Here is a 20,392-nt window from a genome sequence, read left to right on the forward strand (position 1 = left end):
TCATGGTGACCATGAAATCTTGAGCCACTTTGGATGTCTTCAGCGTGTATGTTGAAGTTCCCCAGGACTAACAGCCTGGGTGAATCCAGCATTACATCCAAGAGCACCTCCATCAGCTCAGGTAGGGAGACTGATGGGTTGCATGGTGGACAGTACACCATCAGAATCCTCAGTCTGTCCTGATTGCTCAACACAAGGTGGTATGCACACTTGAGACTAGTCGTTAGATGGACAGGGTGCCTGAAGAGAGAGACGGAATTCCTGTAAACTATGGCAGTCCCCCTTTCCCAGTCCTCACGTCTACCCTGATGCTGAACCAAGTATCCAGGTGGGCACAACTGAGAGAGACTAACTCCTTCCTGTTCACCCATCCAGGTCTCCATTATACATGCTAGATCAGTTACCTCCTCCCTGATTAGATTGTGAATGAGGGAAGTTTTATTCTGCACTGATCTGGCATTTAGTAGCAGCATCCAGAGACCCAAGGGCTGGTTGACATGGCAACCATCAAACCCACATGTGGAGTGAGGACTGGAACATGGCACAGCCATTAACTGTCTGGGCCGTTTTCCCCCTTTCAAGTTACTAATCTTGTAATAAAATCCCTTAATATTAATGAATTCTGTCACAAAGCAGAAACTCTAGTACAACCAGCGTAATCCTATTGACAGGCTTGTTTGTTATGTTTTCTAGTCTAATGTGAGACTTGCAGTCTCCTACTGGTGTAATATTGGCACTCATGTAACTTGATAGGTATACTGATGGTGTTAACCTTCTAAAGTGTGCAGGGATTTTTCTTTCTCTGGTTGTCGGGGAGGATTGACAGTTCTCTTCTTGTGAAGAGTTAAACACAAGCTGTTAGTGTGTGCTCTGATGCACGTAGGGCTCATTGTAGATGGACTTGCATATGGACTTCGTGTTATGGTAACTATGCAAATGGAAGTGCCTTGACATTGAAGTCGTGGAGTTGTTCTTGCTTATACAGGAGCTCTAACATAAACACAGGTTGGAAATTTTTGGAAAAATCCAGTTTGATTTCTTTAGGGCTTCTTTCTGTGTTTTAGAATTTCAAGTGGGGGTTGGGAAGAGACCCACCCTTCCCTGAATACTGTAATAATTTTAGAGTCTCCATCAGGCCAATTTACTCATCTCCTTTACCCCTTTAACTGACTGTCAATGTACTGTGCCTCTTGTAGTATGCTCAGTCCTCATCAAATCATTTTATGGGTTTTTGGGTTTAATTTTATAAAGTTATATTTTTCTGTGTATTTGGAACTCGCCCAAGTATGTAGAAACACTTGCTTTGTATGTGGATGGTCTGATTTTGCTGCTTCTATGATCGTTGTGCACCACCATTTTACTATTAGGTAGTAATGAGATCTTATCTAAAGCACTATTAGTAATTGCATTGCTTTACTCTTTCTCTTGTGCATATTTACGATAGTTTGTATTTTAAGAATATAACAGTCTGGTATAACTCTCATTGAAGATCTTTGTTTCACAAGACCAATACTTGCAGGTTCTAAAAAAGGAAGCTGGTTAGATGTTTTAGTTTTGGCATACAGCAGAAGTCATTCTGATTTGTCAGCTAAACAAACAATACTGTACTTGGAGTGATTTTCTTTTGCATATTCAGATGGTGTGGAAAGTAAGGAAAGGGGATCAGAGTTGCTTACTGTAAAGTGTTCTGGACAGGAATAAAATGAATTATGTGAGTTGCAATATTGTGAGTTGAGTGGGGTATGGTAATGGTCAGCTGTAACAGAAAATAAAGCCCTGGCTATATGGACAAGGTCCTTTTAGGATGTAACTTGTATAACTTACATAAATATTTTAATAGAATTTAGTACCATGCAAATGTTAATGCGTGGTAGTTATTAATTCATTTAATACTGTGTAAATATTAATGCATATCCTTTTTACTTCAGGCATCTATAATTGTATCTGCAAATCTTACATAAATGTTGAGAAAACTGTATGTTGAAATGTTGTCCACTATTTTTTCTTGGTTTTAGGATGTTGATGCTACAAATCCAAATTATGAAATTATGTGTATGATTAGAGATTTCAGGGGAAGCCTGGATTATAGACCACTGACAACTGCAGATCCTGTAAGTTTTAACACTTCTACCGTATAAGTATTTTGGAAGCATAGAATAAATTATAACTGATTATATGTTACACCCAAAGGACCGGATTAAGGAAAGAGATGAGGCATACATTTTCCATGTATTGTCTATCCCGTCACTATTTTTGAGGATATTTTCGGGACATAAGAGGTGCAGCTGGAGGGGAAAGAGGAAAGCTGCATTCTGTGAGCATAACTGCAGCCAGTTATTGCCATCTAACCGATTGTCTTATGGCCAAATAGTGTGTATGCTGATGCTTATTACATGTTTTAAAATGGCTGCACTTGCACAGGTTTGTCAATTTTTAGTATGATCTGAAGTTGACTGAGAACTGTATCCTAGTTGAAAAACCTAAGACCCACTTACAGACTACCAGTTTTGGCATTCTTTTTTGCTACTGGACAGCAAGAACTGTCAAGTTAAGGAAAACATAATCAGAATTCACTGTCAGTAATAATGGAATAATGTATTTACTAAGAGCCGGTTCAGATGTTACTTTGGGCTGCTTTTATCTCTCGTGGGTATCATCTTTCCTGAGCTGGGAATCCAGAGATCTCAGTCGTGGTAACGTATGATCTCAGTCTCCTAAACATATTTTCATGACTACAGGAGAGGCTGAGAGTGTAAGATTCTCCCTGGTTATTAGATGCCGAAGCCTATTGGTAACAGCGGTCACAAATGTTAGGTGTTCAGGGTCACCTGTCATATTTAATATCCCTGAAGCTGATGCTGTTGTAGTGATTTCTGTCACTTGTACCTGGGGTGAGAAACTGAGAACGGGAAGTGGTTGTTGATTCCTGCTGTAATCTCTTGCGAGTCTGGGAGCCTGCCTGGCCGTGAGAAGTCTATGAATCCCACAGCCTGTTTTCCTGCTAGCAGAGTTTGAGGACTGTTAGGAGGAAGGGGGGAGGAATTAGGAGTAGCCATGGGGAACCTTTATCTGCGTTAGGCTTGTCTGTAGCCACCAGTCCTAGCAAGGATGACGTAAGAGCATGAAACTGCCATCTTATCAATAAAGAACTTTAACTCCTGAAGTGGTTTTTGAGAGTTGCCTGGCATCCTTACAGCAAAATAGCCCTAACAGTGTTGCAGCTACAGCTTACTCAGTGATGTCAGCTGGGTAAATTAACGTATGAACTCTTTGTGGAAAATCCACATTACTGGCAAGAATCTGAAAAGCTCTAAAGAATGTGTCCCCATTTGGAGCTCCAGGTGTTTGTCAGTGAATTCAACATATGATCTTAATAGAGATGCTAATAAAGTTTATAGTCCTTTGGCTCAGAGTACAAGCTTCAGCATCTTTGAAAACCCATTTTCAAAGTCAGATGAGCTTCCCAGCTGCTAAATTTCTCTACGATCTCCATATCAGAAGCTACTGTTTGCATCTACTCCTCCCTCCCCTCTCCACCTATATATCTGACCAGTTTCTTCTTGTCTTCCACTCATCTGACGAAGAGAATTGTGATTCTCGAAAGCTTAGGCTACAATAAAGTTGGTTAGTCTTAAAGGTGCTACTGGACTCTTTTTGATTTTGCTACTACAGACTAACATGGCTAACTCCTCTGCATCTATGGGTTAGACAGTAAATCTAAGCCAGAGAAGAATTCCCTCTTCCTCTTCTTCATTTTTTTTGCGCTATCCCAATGTATTTGTCTCAAGATGAGCAAAGCACCAGCATTGGGAAGCAACCAAGAATAGAGAGAATTCTTTCAGTATTGTCCTTTAGTCTTTCTTCAGCCTACTACTTAACTTCCTTCCCTTTCCCCATTACATTCTGAGAAGTGCAATTCGTGGAATGTGGAGCATTAACTATCAGCAATGTTGGGAATGACATTCACAGAACGCACTGGATACTCGCAATCCCAGAACACCTGATACTGCCATCCATTCAGGGCACTACAGTTCCCAGAATGCATTTGGTACAGAAAGATAGAATGAGAGAGCTGCAGAAATGTTCCCTTTTCTCCCCCTGTACACATCAGCAGCAGGATTCTAGGGATGATGTGGAAGAAAGGAGGAAGAATTCAGTGGAGCATCTAGAATTCCTTACTGCTCCTGACAATTTCATTGGGTGCACCATGGTGTTCTGAGCTCTCTAACAGAAAGAATCTCTAAGAAAACCTTATTTGGGACCATTTATCCTTAAAAACCTTTGTCTGAGCTCAGGGGGAGTTCATCGATCTTGATGTTATGTTTTCTTGTACATTTTGCCTGTACCTTGTAACTTGGGGAAATTTGGGTTGATTCCGGTCTTACCTCAGAATAATTGCTGTTACAGTTTGCCTGTTGGGTTTAAATTTGATTTATAATTTTTCATTTGATTGATTTTTCTTCTTTTTTTCAGATTGATGAGCATAGGATATGTGTTTGTGTTAGGAAGCGACCACTCAATAAAAAAGGTATGATTTGTAATATTTAGAGAACTTTTATCTGTTTGTCTGCATCTGTGGGATGGGGTAGTAATTTTTATGTTGCAGAAGCTTTCAAGTCACAATCTGAAACTATTTTCAGTGTGGAAGTGACCTTTACAGCCACTTATTAAGAGTCTACTGTCTCTATTATCTGATTGCAGTATAAAATCATCAAGATCAATGGTAATATAAGTTTGGTATACTTCATAACTGAAAAAAGGGAGAGAAACGTTACCAACGTTTCACAGAATCGTCACCTAAATAACATTTGTTTCCAGGCATCCATGGCAGAATTATTACAGTAAAAGCCAGTCTCTTGTCAACATTCTGCTTTATTCTGAATTCAGTATGATATTCTGAAATTACTGAATATTGGTAACTAGCTATGTAGAAAATTAATTTACTTGTTAACCTCAGCTAGCAGGGTTTTTTTTTAATTGAAATCTGCTCACGCTTTTCACACTTCCTTCCCTTATGAGGTGATGTGTAAACCATGTTACGAGAATCATGTGATTGATGTCTGAGCATAAAATGGTAGCATTAGGAATATAAACAGTGTGGCATTCTGTGGAATGGGGAAGTTTTCTCGTTCCCTGGAAAGATTGGCTGTAGTATTATTGCAGGCGGGCAAATAGCCCCCTTTCAGAGCCTTGCAGGAAGATTTCTTTGTTAAACTCATAGAAGTTCATTTGCTTCATCAAAAGTAAGTACTACCTCAGATAGAATACTCAGATTGTATTCACTTGGAGTCCCGATTTATGGATAGAAGAAACTCTTGCTGGTGTATCATTAATGTATTCAAATTATTTTGAATAATATCTTGATGAATTTTTGAAAGCTACTGGATTGGAGAAAAAACGTTTTACTTGGACATAGCAGTGAAATGCTATCTACAGTGGTTTGGGGCAAATCATGATATTTTTCAAGCTGGTTGTCACACCCTTTATTTTCTTAATTTAAAACATTTGCTTCTCCAAATTTCAGGATGACATGTACATAGTTTTAAAAATAGCAATACACAATCAAAACTAAAAATGAAACTATTTGCTAAAAAATGCAATATTGCAGCAAAATCAGACTGTGACAATCAAAGGCTTTTTAAAATAGAGAGGTTTTACATTCCTTCCAAATGCCAAGAGGCAGGCATTTTTGGACTGCTAGTTGAATGTTCCAAGTTCAGCTAAAATACCGAAATGGTTTAAATGATAATACCATTATTTTATTTGAATTCTGGCTCTTCATATCCTCTTTATCCAAATCCTAAATGCACAACTATGTGTAAATAACACTTCTAATGCTTGGTTATTTAGATGCTTCTGATGTCCTATGCTATTTCGTTAAATGAGGTATTAGTACAAAACAGAGAAGCACTGCAGTTCTGATAGAATTGTGGGGGGGGGCAGTAATGTTCCATTTGAGTGCCTTGTGAAGAGCAAGAGAATTGCAAAGCTACTAAAAGATATGTTGAATTGTTGCTTCACTGGTGAAATTTTAAAAATATTAGGCTTCCTTACTGACATGCCTTCATTAGATGTAGATTTGGGGGCATTTTTTTTGTTTGTTTGTATCTTGATATTATGGGTTGACGTCACACTTTAGATATTGTGCTACATAATGAATCAATAGGGTATACCTTTAACAAACTTTAAAAATTATGCAAGAATTCTGCAGAAGGCAGAAAGAGAAACGATCAGGGCCATTGTTCTATGACCTTTTGGCCCTATTAGCCTTTTGCTGTTTCCTGTAATTGTCATTTTGAGAGTTCCTTAATATGAAACACAAAATCAGTGATAAATCATAATAAAAGCTTAAAACTATTTTTCAAAGTCTAGTACTCTGTATTCAGGTTGCAAATATAATAGATATTAAATCATTCATTATGGTTCTTAAGGCAAGTTCTGTTCTCCAATACTTCCTTCCAGCACTATTCTTTTGGGATTTCCTTTCAAATATGACAAATGTTATTTTATTTTCCTAGTAGCACAATTACAAAATGGTATATGCACACCCTACTGCTAAACTTCATTTGTTTTCTTTTAACTGGGTAGTTGGCAATAGTGATTGAATTGAATTTAAAGCAAAGCTCTCTGTATGAGAGTATAAATATATACAGTTCTAGCCTAAAAAGATTCCCCTCCCCCTGAAATGGGACACACAAAAACATAATGACTGTATGTACAAAGCACCTTTGTTTGTATGTCTCTTGGAACACTGGGCTTTTTGTATGCTATTGCTGATTCAGGCATTTCATACACTTAAGAATCACTATTACCAATTAATGCACAATCTGATGAAATCAAGCTGGATAACTCTTACGTGGCTGAAGATATGCAGTGCTCTTTGTTTTGTAATAAGCTCTTTAAGACAGACATTGAAATAACTGTTTTATAAAACAATCTCCTCTTAGGGAAAAGACTAGCGAACAGGCACACTTAGAAAGTTTTTAATAAATTGAATAGCACTACTGTAATGTAGGTGATCACTTTTACTAATATAATATGTTTGGTGTGTTAAAGTATATGTACAACAGGCACTCTTTGGCTGCATTCAGACCTCTCAATAAACTCTAATTAAACAAAGATATGTTGGCATTTGGCATGATCACACCTTATCTGCTGTCCCTTACTCCTCCACCTCTCTTTTTCTAGTCCACAAAGCATGATCAAAAACTTCCCCATCTGATTAAGCTCCAGTTTGCTGTGATATGCAAATGCAAGCACTTGTGCACACTTCAGTTTGCCAAGACACTTGCATTCAGACATTATGGTAGCTTAATGAAACTGGTACGTTATTCACTCAAACTTGTGACACGTTGGAGGAGGAGGGTAGGAGCAAGGGGTGTGTGTAAACCCTGTAGAAATGCTGCAGTTATGCTGGGTGCCAACAAACTTCTGGTTAATAGTTTGTGTGATGTCTGAATGTAGCTCATGAATAATAGGCTATATTCTTTCTCTTGTAAATTATTTCAAACACTTTCAGTATCTTGATTATAAGCGTGCTTTGGATCCATTTTGGATTTAGTTCATGTATCTTTGAAAATTAATGCAAATTTATTTATTTTTTAGAAACTGTAATGAAAGACCTTGATGTAATAACAATCCCTAGCAAAGATGTTGTGATGGTACATGAACCTAAGCAAAAGGTAGATTTAACAAGGTACTTAGAAAACCAAACTTTCCGCTTTGACTATGCCTTCGATGACAGTGCTCCTAATGAAATGGTCTACAGGTATGTGTTGTACAATATCTGGCAGTATTGTGCCATTGAACTTGTGCTGCTTTCTGTAACTTCAGTATCCATGTCTGCGCGTTGCTGTGGGGTATTACGGGTTAATTTCCCATTGACTGTTGCATATCTTGTTTAACTCACTCTGTGTGCGTGCACATGTATTGTTTTTTATCCATTTATATTGGCAGCATCAACTCAGATGAATCAGCTGCCTTTCATTCAGATTGTCCCCCAAATCCTCCAACATATAACTTCTAAAAAGAAAGCCATTTCCAGAGTCTCTAGAGTCCATGTGCAAGGATTCTTTGTGTTACTTTTCTTGTCTTCTTATGGTCACCCTTGAAGAGTAGCGGTTTATTGTATGAACCCTGGTTAGTCTACCAGATATAAATAGTAGACCACAATTTGCTGCTTGGCTCCTTTATGCCCCTCAGCAGAATCTCCGGGTACCATATCAAGTTTTCTTTCATTGTCCATTACGTATGCAGACAGCTTTCTATTGGCTGACTGCAGTAAATGGATGGAGAACCGTCTGGATAAGTCAAGCCTCCTTTAAGGTCTTCTGGTTACTCTTAGCTAAGCCAATAAGCCTCATTCCTGCAATAGGTGCTTCATTTCATTTCCTAAATTATTTTTACTGTAAAAAAAAGTTTTACAGTTCTTCCCCTTGCCCTTTTCTGTTTCACAGCATTTCCTAATCTTGGAAAGATTGGGAAGAAACACATGATTATGGCTAGCTCACTCATTTGCTGTCTCTCCTAAGACATAAGAGAAAGTTTGAAGAGGGAGGGAAACATGGCAGTAGGTGGGATGTAAACTGCTTTTGACTGTTTTGTGTGGAGTAATTTCTGTTGTGTATGTCAGTCGACTGAATGAAAGCATATGAATGAGTGAGATTATTTGTCCCATTACCTTTTAAATTTCCTTTTGGGAGAGGATGGAACCATTCAGTCTTGTTGGTGAGGCATCACTAGAAGGGAAGATGGGTCCCGCAAAAAGCGTTGTAGACAACTGAATGCCTCTGGAACAGCTAAAAATTTTTGCTTCTCTGTGAACTTGATTCTCTGTCTAGATGTCAGAGAGGTGAACATACTGGGATTTCTCAGTTCAAATATAATGAGAAAGCACAGTTAGAACTAATCCCAGTTAAGCAAGATACATAATGGGGCATAGAATCCTGGTATAGCACCCACCAACAAACCGCAGTTTGTTGGGCAGCCCACAGGTGGATGCTGTGATAGCCTGGAGTTTATTCAAACCATCATTTGTAAACTGGAGTTTGTCAAGATGTCTCTTTACAGCCACTGCATTTCTGTAAGAGAGAACACAAGCTCAGGTCTGAGCCTACAGATTAGGCTCAAACGTGCTTGATGCACCAGGTGAGGTCACTAGTTCCAAGCCAGTGGGAAGAGTGTACATTTGTGTGCGTGTGTAAGACAGTTGGAAGCTGGCTCTGCAGCCAACTTTAGGAACTCAACTACAAAGAGCAAAGGTAATCTCTCTGGCATCAAGCCCCTAGGCTTTCTTGCCTTTTCTGTTTAGTTATGACATCATCCTGGCCCAAGGAGCAGTTTTTCCTTCAGTTGGCTGCAGGGCTCCCGCTTGTTTCATATTAGCAGCCTTTGTCTTTTAAGCTGTCTTGTCCCTTGGTGGCTTTTTATCCATTTGGAAAGATCCTGTATGTGAGTGCTTTCCTTTGCCAAATTCTTTTCTGCGCTTTAAGTTACTTACCAATCAAATATGAGCACTTAGTGTGATTTAATCCTGTTGGGTTCATTGGTGGGGTTGGAGTACTTTGGCTCATGTCTGACCATAATAGTTCTTACTTAGACTTCCCTTAGCTTTTGGAGTTTATTTAGCCATAGAAAATTTCTTAAATGTTGGTGGATGTTAAAAAAGCGAACCAAAGAATTGCTTGGAAAGGAGAAAATGTACTTTGACTTGTGCTATGTGCAGCGATGAACATAATTTGTGTCAAATTGCTCTCCTGTTGTCTGTTTGCCTAACTTCAGTAGACATTTTCAGAAATTCCTTTGATCCTTTTATTTGGATTTGTTACTCACTAGCGCTGACCTAGAAAACGTACTAAGGAGATCCTAGAGAAAAAATGAAAATGCTATTAAAAAGGATAAATGTCTAACTTTTTAAAAGGGAAATCTGCCATCTTACGGTAAATATTGTCATGTAATGGCTGTTTTCCTTGTTAAAGGTTTACTGCAAGGCCTTTAGTAGAGACCATATTTGAAAGAGGAATGGCGACGTGTTTTGCTTATGGACAAACAGGCAGTGGAAAAACCCATGTAAGTATTAAGTTATGCAGTCTTACTCAAGTGTACTTTTGTTGCAGCTTAACCAGTTTTGAGGAATCTTAACATATAAATAGTATAGTTTGTCTCCAGCCTTCATCATTGTTTATAATATCCATGCAGGTCTCTTTAAGAATGCTACTGTCACTTCAAAATTGCTTGTGTTCATAGAAATTTAACCAAACAAATATACCTAGTATTTTGCTGTCTGGGTGTATTTCAGAGGAAATTAGGGTAGTCTGAGAATGAGCATATGGTATTCGACTTCATGCTATACCTTTTATCTTGTTTTATTGTTTTGCCTTTAGACTATGGGTGGTGATTTTTCAGGAAAGAACCAAGACTGTTCAAAAGGAATTTATGCACTAGCAGGTAAATAATATCTCTGATCTTTGTGCAAAATATGATGCCTCACATCTGACTAGTGGAACGGTAGTTCTTTATGAATGCTACTTGATTAAGGTGAACATTGGAAATATGCTTCTCTAGTCAAAGGGCAGTATTTTTTCTCTCTACATTCTGGGCTGTACTAGCTGTGCTATCCTCTGTTAAATCTCTTTATATTTTAGTAGTTTACTCCAAAAATATGTTAAGTCATAAATGCATAAAATCTGTGAGTATATTAAACACATGAAACAAATGTGTCAGTGGATCAACAGCTGTGCATCTAAAGTTTTGTATTTTTATTCTGTCCACAGCTAGAGATGTCTTTTTAATGTTGAAGAAACCAAACTATAAGAAACTAGAACTTCAAGTATATGCAACTTTTTTTGAGATTTATAGTGGAAAGGTATGTGACATTTTTTCTTAATATGGTAGAACTCACTAGGAGTTCTGAATTTATTAGCATATTTACTGTTTGGTTGAATTGTGTTAAAGAACTAATTTGATGTGCCAAGGATTCCTAGCTAACACACACATCTGTTCTCCCCCTCCCCCCTTCTGCTTCTTATAAGGTTTTTGACTTACTGAACAGGAAGACCAAGTTAAGAGTTCTAGAAGATGGTAAACAGCAAGTCCAGGTGGTGGGATTACATGAGCGAGAGGTTAAATGTGTTGAAGATGTATTAAAGCTTATTGAAATAGGCAATAGCTGCAGGTATTGTTATTTTTTATTTTTGCACTGTCAGCTATAGTAAATAATAGCTTTTTTCAACTGTTACTTTTTGGGAAGACAAATGGTAGTAAAATGTATTGTCGAAGGCTTTCACGGCCGGAGAACGATGGTTGTTGTGGGTTTTCTGGGCTGTATTGCCGTGGTCTTGGCATTGTAGTTCCTGACGTTTCGCCAGCAGCTGTGGCTGGCATCTTCAGAGGTGTAGCACCAAAAGACTTTGTGTTCACAGATTATGTCTGTAATCAAATAATGCTGCAATACTGTGCAGTTACTCATGTCACGTTGAAAAGCCAGCCTATAAATAAAGTTTAATATTAACATTCAGACTTTCTTATCGCTTTCAGTAGACAAAATGTTCTTATTAAAGTTGTATCCAAATAGATAGAGGGTTGGATCCTATAGGCTTTTGGCAGATGATGTGATGGTAATTGATCTTTCCTGTGTTCCTCCAACCTCTCCCCCCAATAGACCCATTAAATCCTGGGAGAGTCACAGGACCCACATGGATGGGTTGGAAGGCTAGAGTGGGAAAAGTACAAAACCATCTTTCCTGTCTCTTCTGTCGGCAAAGCCAGCCTATATGATTATTAGTCTATCTTGAGCTCTTCCAGGGTTGAATGGGAAGGCCGGCGGTAGGGGAAAAGATAGTTGATCTTTGTGTTCACAGATTATGTCTGTAATCAAATAATGCTGCAATACTGTGCAGTTATACAAGCCTAAGTCTGTTGAGCTCCTTGGGATTAGATGGGAGTTAACTTTGCATAAGATTGCAGCATAAATCTCTTGCTTTTCTTACATTTTGATAGAACCTAAAATGTGCTTTAAACTGTCAACATAAATGATAGGCTTAGCACTGATGAAAAATGTTGAAGGTACTGTAGCAGTAATTGTAACTCAGTGGCATTTTGTCTCTTTCTCCTCACCAAAACTATTTATTAAAGAACATCTGGTCAGACATCTGCAAATGCACACTCATCCCGGAGCCATGCAGTGTTTCAGATCATCCTCAGGAGAAAAGGAAAACTGCATGGTAAATTTTCATTGATTGACTTGGCTGGCAATGAAAGAGGAGCTGATACTTCCAGTGCAGACAGGCAAACACGACTGGAAGGTGCTGAAATTAACAAGAGCCTTTTAGCACTCAAGGTAAATAAAATGTCTTTAATTATGCTTGAGCTAATAAAATCCCTCTAGCTCTCCATATTGCAGTAAATGTTTACAATTCTGTAAACAGTATTTTCAGCTTTGATTTAGTACATGATGATCTCATCTAAATGTCTACACATACGTAGTCAATACACAATGCAGTATTACAAATAGTATAGGGAATGTAAATATGTGTGGGATGTGTTTTTGTTACAGTTGTATCCCACCCTTTCTCCAAGGAGTTTGGAGCAGTATATTAGCTTTGCAACAATCCTGTGAGTTAATCTGTTGGGAGAAGGATTTGCTTAAGGCCACACCCTTTGAGCATCATATCTGGGCAGAGATGTACATCCAGATATCCTAGGGTAGTGTAGTGGCTTGTGTCAGACTTGGATCTGGGAGACCTAGTTTCAGATCCTCATACAGCTATGAAGTTTACTGGGTAACTTTGGGCCAGTCATTCTGTAATGCCTACCCTGCCTTAGAGGGTTGTCCTGAAGATGAAATGGAGAAGGGTGATTGCTGACCTGAACTCCTTGGAGAGGAAAAATGTCCTAAATAAAGTAATATCCAAGCTCAACAATCTAGCCACCCAACTACACTGATGGTATAACTGCTGTTTGCATCAGATTGAGATGTGGACTTCTGCCTGTTTTAATATACTAATTTTGATTTATGACACAAATAGTAAAGCAGACTGTCCTCCATGTCATAATGCTCCAAAAGTGCAGCCAATGGCCTCAGTTTTAGGAGGGAATTTAAGAGGCAGCCAGATCCTCCTCGGCTCTCTGACTGACTATTTTAGCAGCTTGGGGAGCACAGTATCTTTCAAGATCTCTACCTTCCCACCAACATCACTTCTTTCTTGTCTGGGTTTAGTTTGTTTATTTTGAGCCATTTGACCACACCTGTCAGACAATGACTCAAGATGTCACTGCATCACCAGAGGGTTTGGCTAGAGAGGCAGAGCTGGGTGTCATCTGTGTGTTGTTGACGTTCAGTTCCATAGCTATGAATGACTTCTCCTAAAAACTTTACATAAAGGTTGAATAGCATGGGAGATAAGATTATGCCTTGTGGAATCCTGCAAGATACTTCTCATACTGATGATATCTGGTATCCCCATAGGAACTCTTTGAATCCATTCCATGAGGAACTATTTAAATCAGTTCAAGACACATAATCTGATACTCATTTCTGCTTCCAAATGCCTCAGTAGGATGGCATGATCTATTCCATCAAAGGCTGCAGGTAGACGGCTCTCTGTCTTAATGTAGACATTAAAGCCTATGTCTATATTTAGATGGACAACCTGAAAACCAGCCAGAAAAGGGTCCAAAGCAATCCTTGAGGACCTGGAGTTGGTCTGCTACTGCTCTCTTAATCACTTTGCCAAAAAAAGGCAGATTAAAAGATGGGTAATAATTGGCCAAATAATTTTTGTCTAGGGATATATTTTTAAATTAGTGGATAGATGACTGTCTCTTTGAGTAGCCAAGGGCAGGTATCCTGAGTTAGTGACTGATTTATGATAGACATCAAGGGCTCATTTATGTGGTCCTTACACAATTTTAGCAGCCAAGATGGGCGAGAATCCAGTGCCAAGATCTTGTCAGTATCCATCCATCCATCAGTTGGGCCTGGGGAAGCTACTCCTGACACTGTGTGCTTGCAACAATATGGGTGATATGGGAATTCACATATAAAGCTTCTTCTGCTGGCCCCCTCAGTACTAAGTATAAACCTATGTGATCTTTTTGGTTACTATACATAGATTTTCCAGGTGCTATAGATAATTTAGAAAAGGGAATTTTCTTTCTACCTCTGGTTCTTCATTGGCTTCTTATTTAGAAGCTGTATGTGATTCTTTCTCATCTAGATACTTTCTTTTACATATCCCTCCAGGTCTGAGGGTGAGCCGCCACCACAGCATGGAAGAAGGCAGGAAGGGCAGCGATACGTTGCTCTGCTATTAGTTCCTATGGGCAGTGTGCAGTGTGCAGTGTATAAGATATTGGCTGTCTGCAAGAGAGAGAGAAAAGGGTTTGACCCTTTGTACTATGTATATTTTGTTTGGTTACAACAGATGCAGATTAGTCATTAGCAAATGCAATGTATAATAACATGGTTGCCTTCAGACATATCGACTCATCAAAGAGAAAAATAGAAACTAAACTGAACGAAGTGCTGGCAGAAATGGGTGGCAACTAATGCATGACATCATTATGAAAATTATTTTTTTAAAGATTCAGCAAATGTGGCTGCTAGTTACCACATTTGTAGTCAAAATGTAGACTTCATATGCATACCTGAGATGCATGAATATAATTGTACTGCTTTTGATAGTTCTGTCTATATTGCTATCCTTTGTTTTTCCTTTTTAAAAAGAGTTCCAAGATCTCTTTTGGGGGAAAGTGTTTCAGAACAGATCCAAGAGCAAGTATTTTAGATTTCTTTCTTAGTAATTCTCAAGCTCAAAATTCTAGTTTGTGTTACTTGCTCTTAAAATAAATCATGCTATAAGTACCCACAATTCACACATATTTTGATTTATATGTCTTGCCAGTTCAAAGTGAAAAAGGATTAATTTACAATTGAGAGTTTATTTGTACTTAACTGCAGTTAACTATTGTGCTGCTGCTGTGCTTTGTTTGTCATCATTAATTATATAGGGAGATTAAGAATAAACAAGCAGCTACAGATGCTCCCAGTTACTGTTGTTTAGAATAAATAGGGTTATTTTAACTGGACACGTTCATTTTCCTTGTATGTTTTCTGACTTCTAGTTGAGTTCATCAAATCCTCAACCTCATTTCTTAAAGTCTTGTACAGTGTATGCTTTGCAGGCCAAACATCCTAAGTTCAATCACTAGCATCTCTGGTTAAAAAGGTTCCCAGGCCGCAAGTCCTAGGAAAGACCTTTCTCTGCTTGAGTTTGTAGAGAGCTGCCATCAGTCTAAAGACAATATTGAACTGGACTAGTGATCTAATCGTATATCTCGTCTTCCTATCTTCCTTGTTCATATGAAGCTTTTTGCCCTTCTGAAATGGCATGAGATGTTACTGCTGTTAAAATATTTGAAACGTGTTACTGCATTTTTAAGTATCAAATACGTTCATCCATTGAAGAGAGAGACAGACAATCATGTATTTGTCTGCAATTTCATAAGCAGTATCCCCTTGGGGCATTTCATTTTCCTCTTAATCCTAGTCTATCTGTACTATACTGGTACTGAATTAAACATATGACTCTTATATAGCCCAATTTCTAGAAGTGGTAAAGGATTCAATTTCACAGTTCCTGGCACTGATTCCAGAGTCAAAGGCAAGGGTCCCCAACATGTATCTGCGGGAGCCATGGTGCCTGACAACACATTTCCTGATGCCCAAGTGTTTTTAGAAAGCGTGGAAGACTAGATGGGTCTTTGGTCCAGCAGGGCTTTCTGACTGGCCACTGGAGAACTGATTGGCCATGCAGATCTTTATAAATATTGCTTTGGCAACCGCCACTACTGTAAAAGGACCTTCATTGTGTGACTAGAGTATGCTAGTTTTACGGTTAGGAAGGGGTGGTGATTTTCTTTGCTGAGAACTTCCTTAGACCAAGGTTTCCCTGGAAAGCCCCCTGGTAACTTGCTGCCACAATTCAAGGACCTCCTAAAAACATCTCGGCTGACCCACTGGGAAGGTGCTCTTCTACCACAGTACTAGACCAATAAGAAAATAACCAGATGTAAACCCTAGAGAATACTTTATTGAAAACTGGTCTCTGTGTTCTAGCATGTAGGAAAGAGATTCTGGCCTAAGCCAGCCTCCATGAGACTGATGAGTGAATCCAGCCAATCTCAAATAACGCTCCACCTCTGATGTTCAGCAGCTGCTGTGACCAATCAGAGAATTCCCAACACTATCATCCCACTCCATTAATCATTCAGAATTTCCATGACAAAAAGAGGATCTGGCCCCAACTGGTTTCCTTTGTAAGAAAGAGTTTAAGTTTTGCCAGGGAGCCCAATGTGTAATGGGTGAAATAACATCATTCTTAGGTATATCCTTGTTCTGTCATTAGATTGTTTCTAGTCCCTTGCTTGTAGTTATCCACCCTAAGTTGTGTCTGTATCCAAGGGAGCTTCTTTTGGTTGGTGGTATAACTCACAGAAAGCTTGCTGAGGAATGGAAGCCCAAGAGATTAAAGGGATATAGCATTTCTATGTCAGGGAAGGAGAATCTAGACTAAGGAAAAGCTCCTATATATGCACCCTTCAGTAAAAAGTTGTAGTATTGTGTTCTTGTTCATGGGGGTTTTTTTTATTTGAAAAACACGTATAAACAAAGACATACTCAAAGCTATTTGTAATAAAATAGTCAAGGTTCTGAGTGAACTTGGGCCAGTCAAACCCTCATCATAACTACAACTGAGTTGTTGTGAAGCTAAAATGGAGAAGAATGATAAAAGCCACTCTGAGTCCTTGTTGAGGGGGAAGACAGGGTATAAATGAAGCAAATAATAATAATTCATGGTTGATTTCTGTATTACCCTTGCAGTTCTGGAGAAGGGCTGCTGACAACCTGATTTTGGGGGGTGGGGGTGGGGATTCTTTTGAGGAACAGGAGATACTAGTAAGCCTGTATTGGTTGATGTCTTTTACGCATATGCAGAAGCTCAGTATAGAGGCTGTTTCAAGTTTCTTTTTAAAAAGTTTTTCCGCTAACCTGAAGACTGTTTTCCCAGAGCTGTTAAAAGTGCCTGCAACAACAAATGATGTCACGTCAAGCATTCTCTTTCAATCTTTGGCTTGATTGGTGTAGTGCAGCAGGGAAAGGTGCTGAAAAAGTCACGAGGAACAGTAGCCATTAAAAGTATTGCCCGTTGCTCCATGTTTCCACTAGACTGTTGGAGTAAAGGCTCTGTTCAGGCTTCAGATTCCAAGCCTTTGCAACACAGAACCCCAGTAATATGATATCCTTGAAGTCTAATGTCAGATCAGTCTTTTGTTAATGCAGTATAATGAAAGCTGACTTGCATATTTTACGTTCGCTTAGAGGAGAGCAGCATGTCATGTAGTTTTTGTCCCCCCCCCCCCCCCCCGTTTGCACTTCCATTAAAATATTTTTGCACTGGATGAAAAAGCATAAACATGTTTATTCTTGCAGGAGTGCATCAGAGCCTTAGGCCGAAATAAACCTCATACTCCATTTAGAGCGAGTAAACTTACTCAGGTCCTAAGAGATTCATTCATAGGAGAAAACTCTCGCACCTGTATGGTAAGTTCGTTAAGTATGTTGCAGTGCTTTGTACTGTTGTAAATACAGTCTATTGGAGATCTTCTCTACATGGTAATAAATCAACTTAAACACACTATAGAATATGAGACGGTAACTTCTGTATTCTCAGGTGCCGCTGTATTCTTAAAACAGTGGTCTGGGGATAAATGTCTTATTTTTCTTCCCAACCAAACTGTTAGTGGATTCTCCTGGGATTATTTCCATGGCCTTCAACTATCAGCTGCAAACCTGAATTTAAAAATTGAAAGAAGAGCTTCGTCTGTCCAATATAATCTCTCTCATTCTCTTTTGGCTAATTTGAAGGTGGTTCCAGGTTTCTTGGTACATTATTATCAAATTTCAGCACGGTTATGAAAACTACTTACCAGAATTACAGCAGTGTACTGTCTTCTGTGGAAAAAGAAGTATCCTGCTTAAATGTCAGCAGATGCTTTGGGCTGGGTGCTCCTAGTGCATTCCCTTTAGTGCAACATCACTTTATTTGTATTAAATGATTTCTAGAGGACATCCTGTCTTTCCTATTTTAGTGACGCAGATATTTGTTGAAATATTTTTTAAAAATTCACCTTTGAAGTAAAAGAAGCAGAGTTCAGAAAAGATAAACTTCTTATGCCTTTGCAGCAGCAGGAAGTTGCCAAGATGATCTCAGAATTATGTGAAACTGCAATGGACAACTAAATTTATAAGTTTATCATTTTGAACATATGAAATCACTTTTACTGAGCCAAACCACTGGTCTGTCAGGTCAGTATTGTCTGTCCTGACTGGCTGCAGTTCTCCAGGGCCTCTCTGGTAGAGGTTTTTCTCATAATATACTACCTGATCTGTTTAACTGGAGGTTGAGCCTGAGGCTTTTTGCATGCCAAATGGATGCTCTGCTCCTATGCCACAGTCCTGCACTTGTGTTCAAATGCAACAAAAGGAGTTTGCTTACTATTTTAGGTAAGGCTCTGACTGCCATGTTGAGACTGCATTTTATGTAAATGGCTAACTATTTTGTATATTATACCTATTCTTGATGACATTGTTATGTACTATTGCATTGACAAACTTAAATCTGTCTTTAAAAAACTAGTATCACTGCCCAGACTTCCAATAATCTTCATATTCTGTTGTTTATGCTGAATGTTTTAGCGTGCTCTAAAATATGATTTCAGTTTAAGCTGCATATGGTATGATTAAACACCTAATAGTATTGCTTAGATACAGAGCACTTGCTGATACATAATACTTGATGATGATTGCTTTATAAATATTTTTAAATTCCTACTTTGATAGGAATAGAAATCCTACTTTGGACACTTTAAAGAAGTCTTTAACTGTTACTCTTTTTGAACAAAATAACTTAACTGGCTTCTGGTATCTTTTCCTCCCAGATCGCCACTATTTCTCCAGGGATGGCATCTTGTGAAAATACTCTAAACACACTAAGATATGCAAACAGGTATGAGATGTTTGTTTTTAGATTTCATTTTTAGGATTTGTTGCATATTGCTGATTTGCGGTTGATCATCTTAACTCTTGCCTAGGAAATTCACATTTGAAGATGGCTCCAAGCAGGTAGCCATTTAGAACAAAACTTTCAAGAACCTAAACTAACCTCATAATATCTGGATAGATTTGTCTTCTCTAGCAACATGAAGCTGAGCCTTTTGGGCTTCAGTTTTACTTGTACTTACTGAATTGCTCTGAAATTGAGCGCTATACTATCTTTTGATGGAGGTATGTTAGCCTGAAGTGTTGACAAGTGATCCTGATGCACTCTACCTGCCCTGCTCTTTGCTTCACATCATAGCCTAGCACTTTCAGTCTGTTCTTCCTGTTTGAGGTGGGGTGGGGAGACTTTAGCCTTAAGACAACCAGAGTGTGGTGAATCAGCAAATGCAGCTGCTGATTCAGTGAAAGGATGTGCTAAAATATGTAACATGATGTTCTACAAGGTGCCAGTGAACAGTTGAATTTCAGATCTTATTTTGAACAGTCACTTACCAGAGAAGCATTTTTCTGTTTGCTTGTGAATCAGATGATGTATCTTACTGAGAAATACATGTTGCTTTGTGTCACGAAGGCAGTAATGGATGGGCAGCTATCATGCTAGACATATTTGTTGTGGTCTTTTGTCAAAAATTGTTGAAGTTATGCTGAAATACAGGTTCCTTTGGCACAGCGAACAATTGTCTGGTATGCCAGTGTTCTTAGACTCTGCTTTATATAGCACAGCACTTCTACCAATTAGTGCACAGTCCTCATTTTCAGAATAGCCCCTTTTAAGGATTTATAAATATCTAATAATATATGGCAGCATATTTGTGACACTTATATTTGGTGGTGGAGAATGCCGTCAAGTCCTAGCTGACTTACGGCAACCCCATAACTAGTGGGGTTTTCATGGCAAGAATCTAACAGAGGTGGTTTGCCATTGCCTGCCTCTGCAGCCCTGGTCTTTGTTGGAGGTCTCCTGTCCAATTACTAATCAAGGCTGACCCTGCTTAGCTTCTGAAATCTGATGAGATGAGGCTTGCCTGTGTTGTCCAGGTCAGGGCAACACTTATAAGGGACACTATAACAGGGGCAATAGATGCAGTTAATTCGGAAAAATTTGTTTCCATTTCTGAAGATAACTCAAGGGAGTGCTAGATTCTGAGATGCCAGTGTTACTTATTAGTGGGAAGATTGAAACTACTGGCATTCCATTGAACCTGTTGATTTGTTGGTCCCTGTCTTGTTATAATGATCTCTCAGAGGGTTGGAAAAAGGGTTTTATTGAGA

The 20,392-nt window shown here is 38.8% G+C and overlaps 2 protein-coding genes across 5 annotated transcripts in view; both read left to right on the plus strand.

Annotated features, from left to right (window-relative positions):
• Nucleotides 1–20,392, plus strand: part of IPO11 (importin 11) — a 268,026-nt gene that overhangs the window by 81,647 nt on the left and 165,987 nt on the right. The gene's annotated exons all lie outside the window — the stretch shown is intronic.
• The window catches only part of KIF2A (kinesin family member 2A), a 58,145-nt gene that overhangs the window by 29,157 nt on the left and 8,596 nt on the right, over nucleotides 1–20,392 (plus strand). For all 4 annotated transcript variants that reach the window (XM_054986576.1, XM_054986573.1, XM_054986574.1 and 1 more), the window contains 10 exons: nucleotides 2,016–2,111; nucleotides 4,474–4,528; nucleotides 7,606–7,768; nucleotides 9,978–10,068; nucleotides 10,383–10,446; nucleotides 10,773–10,864; nucleotides 11,031–11,173; nucleotides 12,133–12,337; nucleotides 17,492–17,602; nucleotides 19,000–19,067. In XM_054986576.1, coding sequence (XP_054842551.1) covers nucleotides 2,016–2,111; nucleotides 4,474–4,528; nucleotides 7,606–7,768; nucleotides 9,978–10,068; nucleotides 10,383–10,446; nucleotides 10,773–10,864; nucleotides 11,031–11,173; nucleotides 12,133–12,337; nucleotides 17,492–17,602; nucleotides 19,000–19,067 — 1,088 coding nt within the window. The remainder of the gene's footprint in view (nucleotides 1–2,015; nucleotides 2,112–4,473; nucleotides 4,529–7,605; nucleotides 7,769–9,977; nucleotides 10,069–10,382; nucleotides 10,447–10,772; nucleotides 10,865–11,030; nucleotides 11,174–12,132; nucleotides 12,338–17,491; nucleotides 17,603–18,999; nucleotides 19,068–20,392) is intronic.

This window comes from Eublepharis macularius, chromosome 8 (genome assembly GCF_028583425.1).
Source record: "Eublepharis macularius isolate TG4126 chromosome 8, MPM_Emac_v1.0, whole genome shotgun sequence".
Taxonomy (NCBI): Eukaryota; Metazoa; Chordata; class Lepidosauria; order Squamata; family Eublepharidae; genus Eublepharis; species Eublepharis macularius.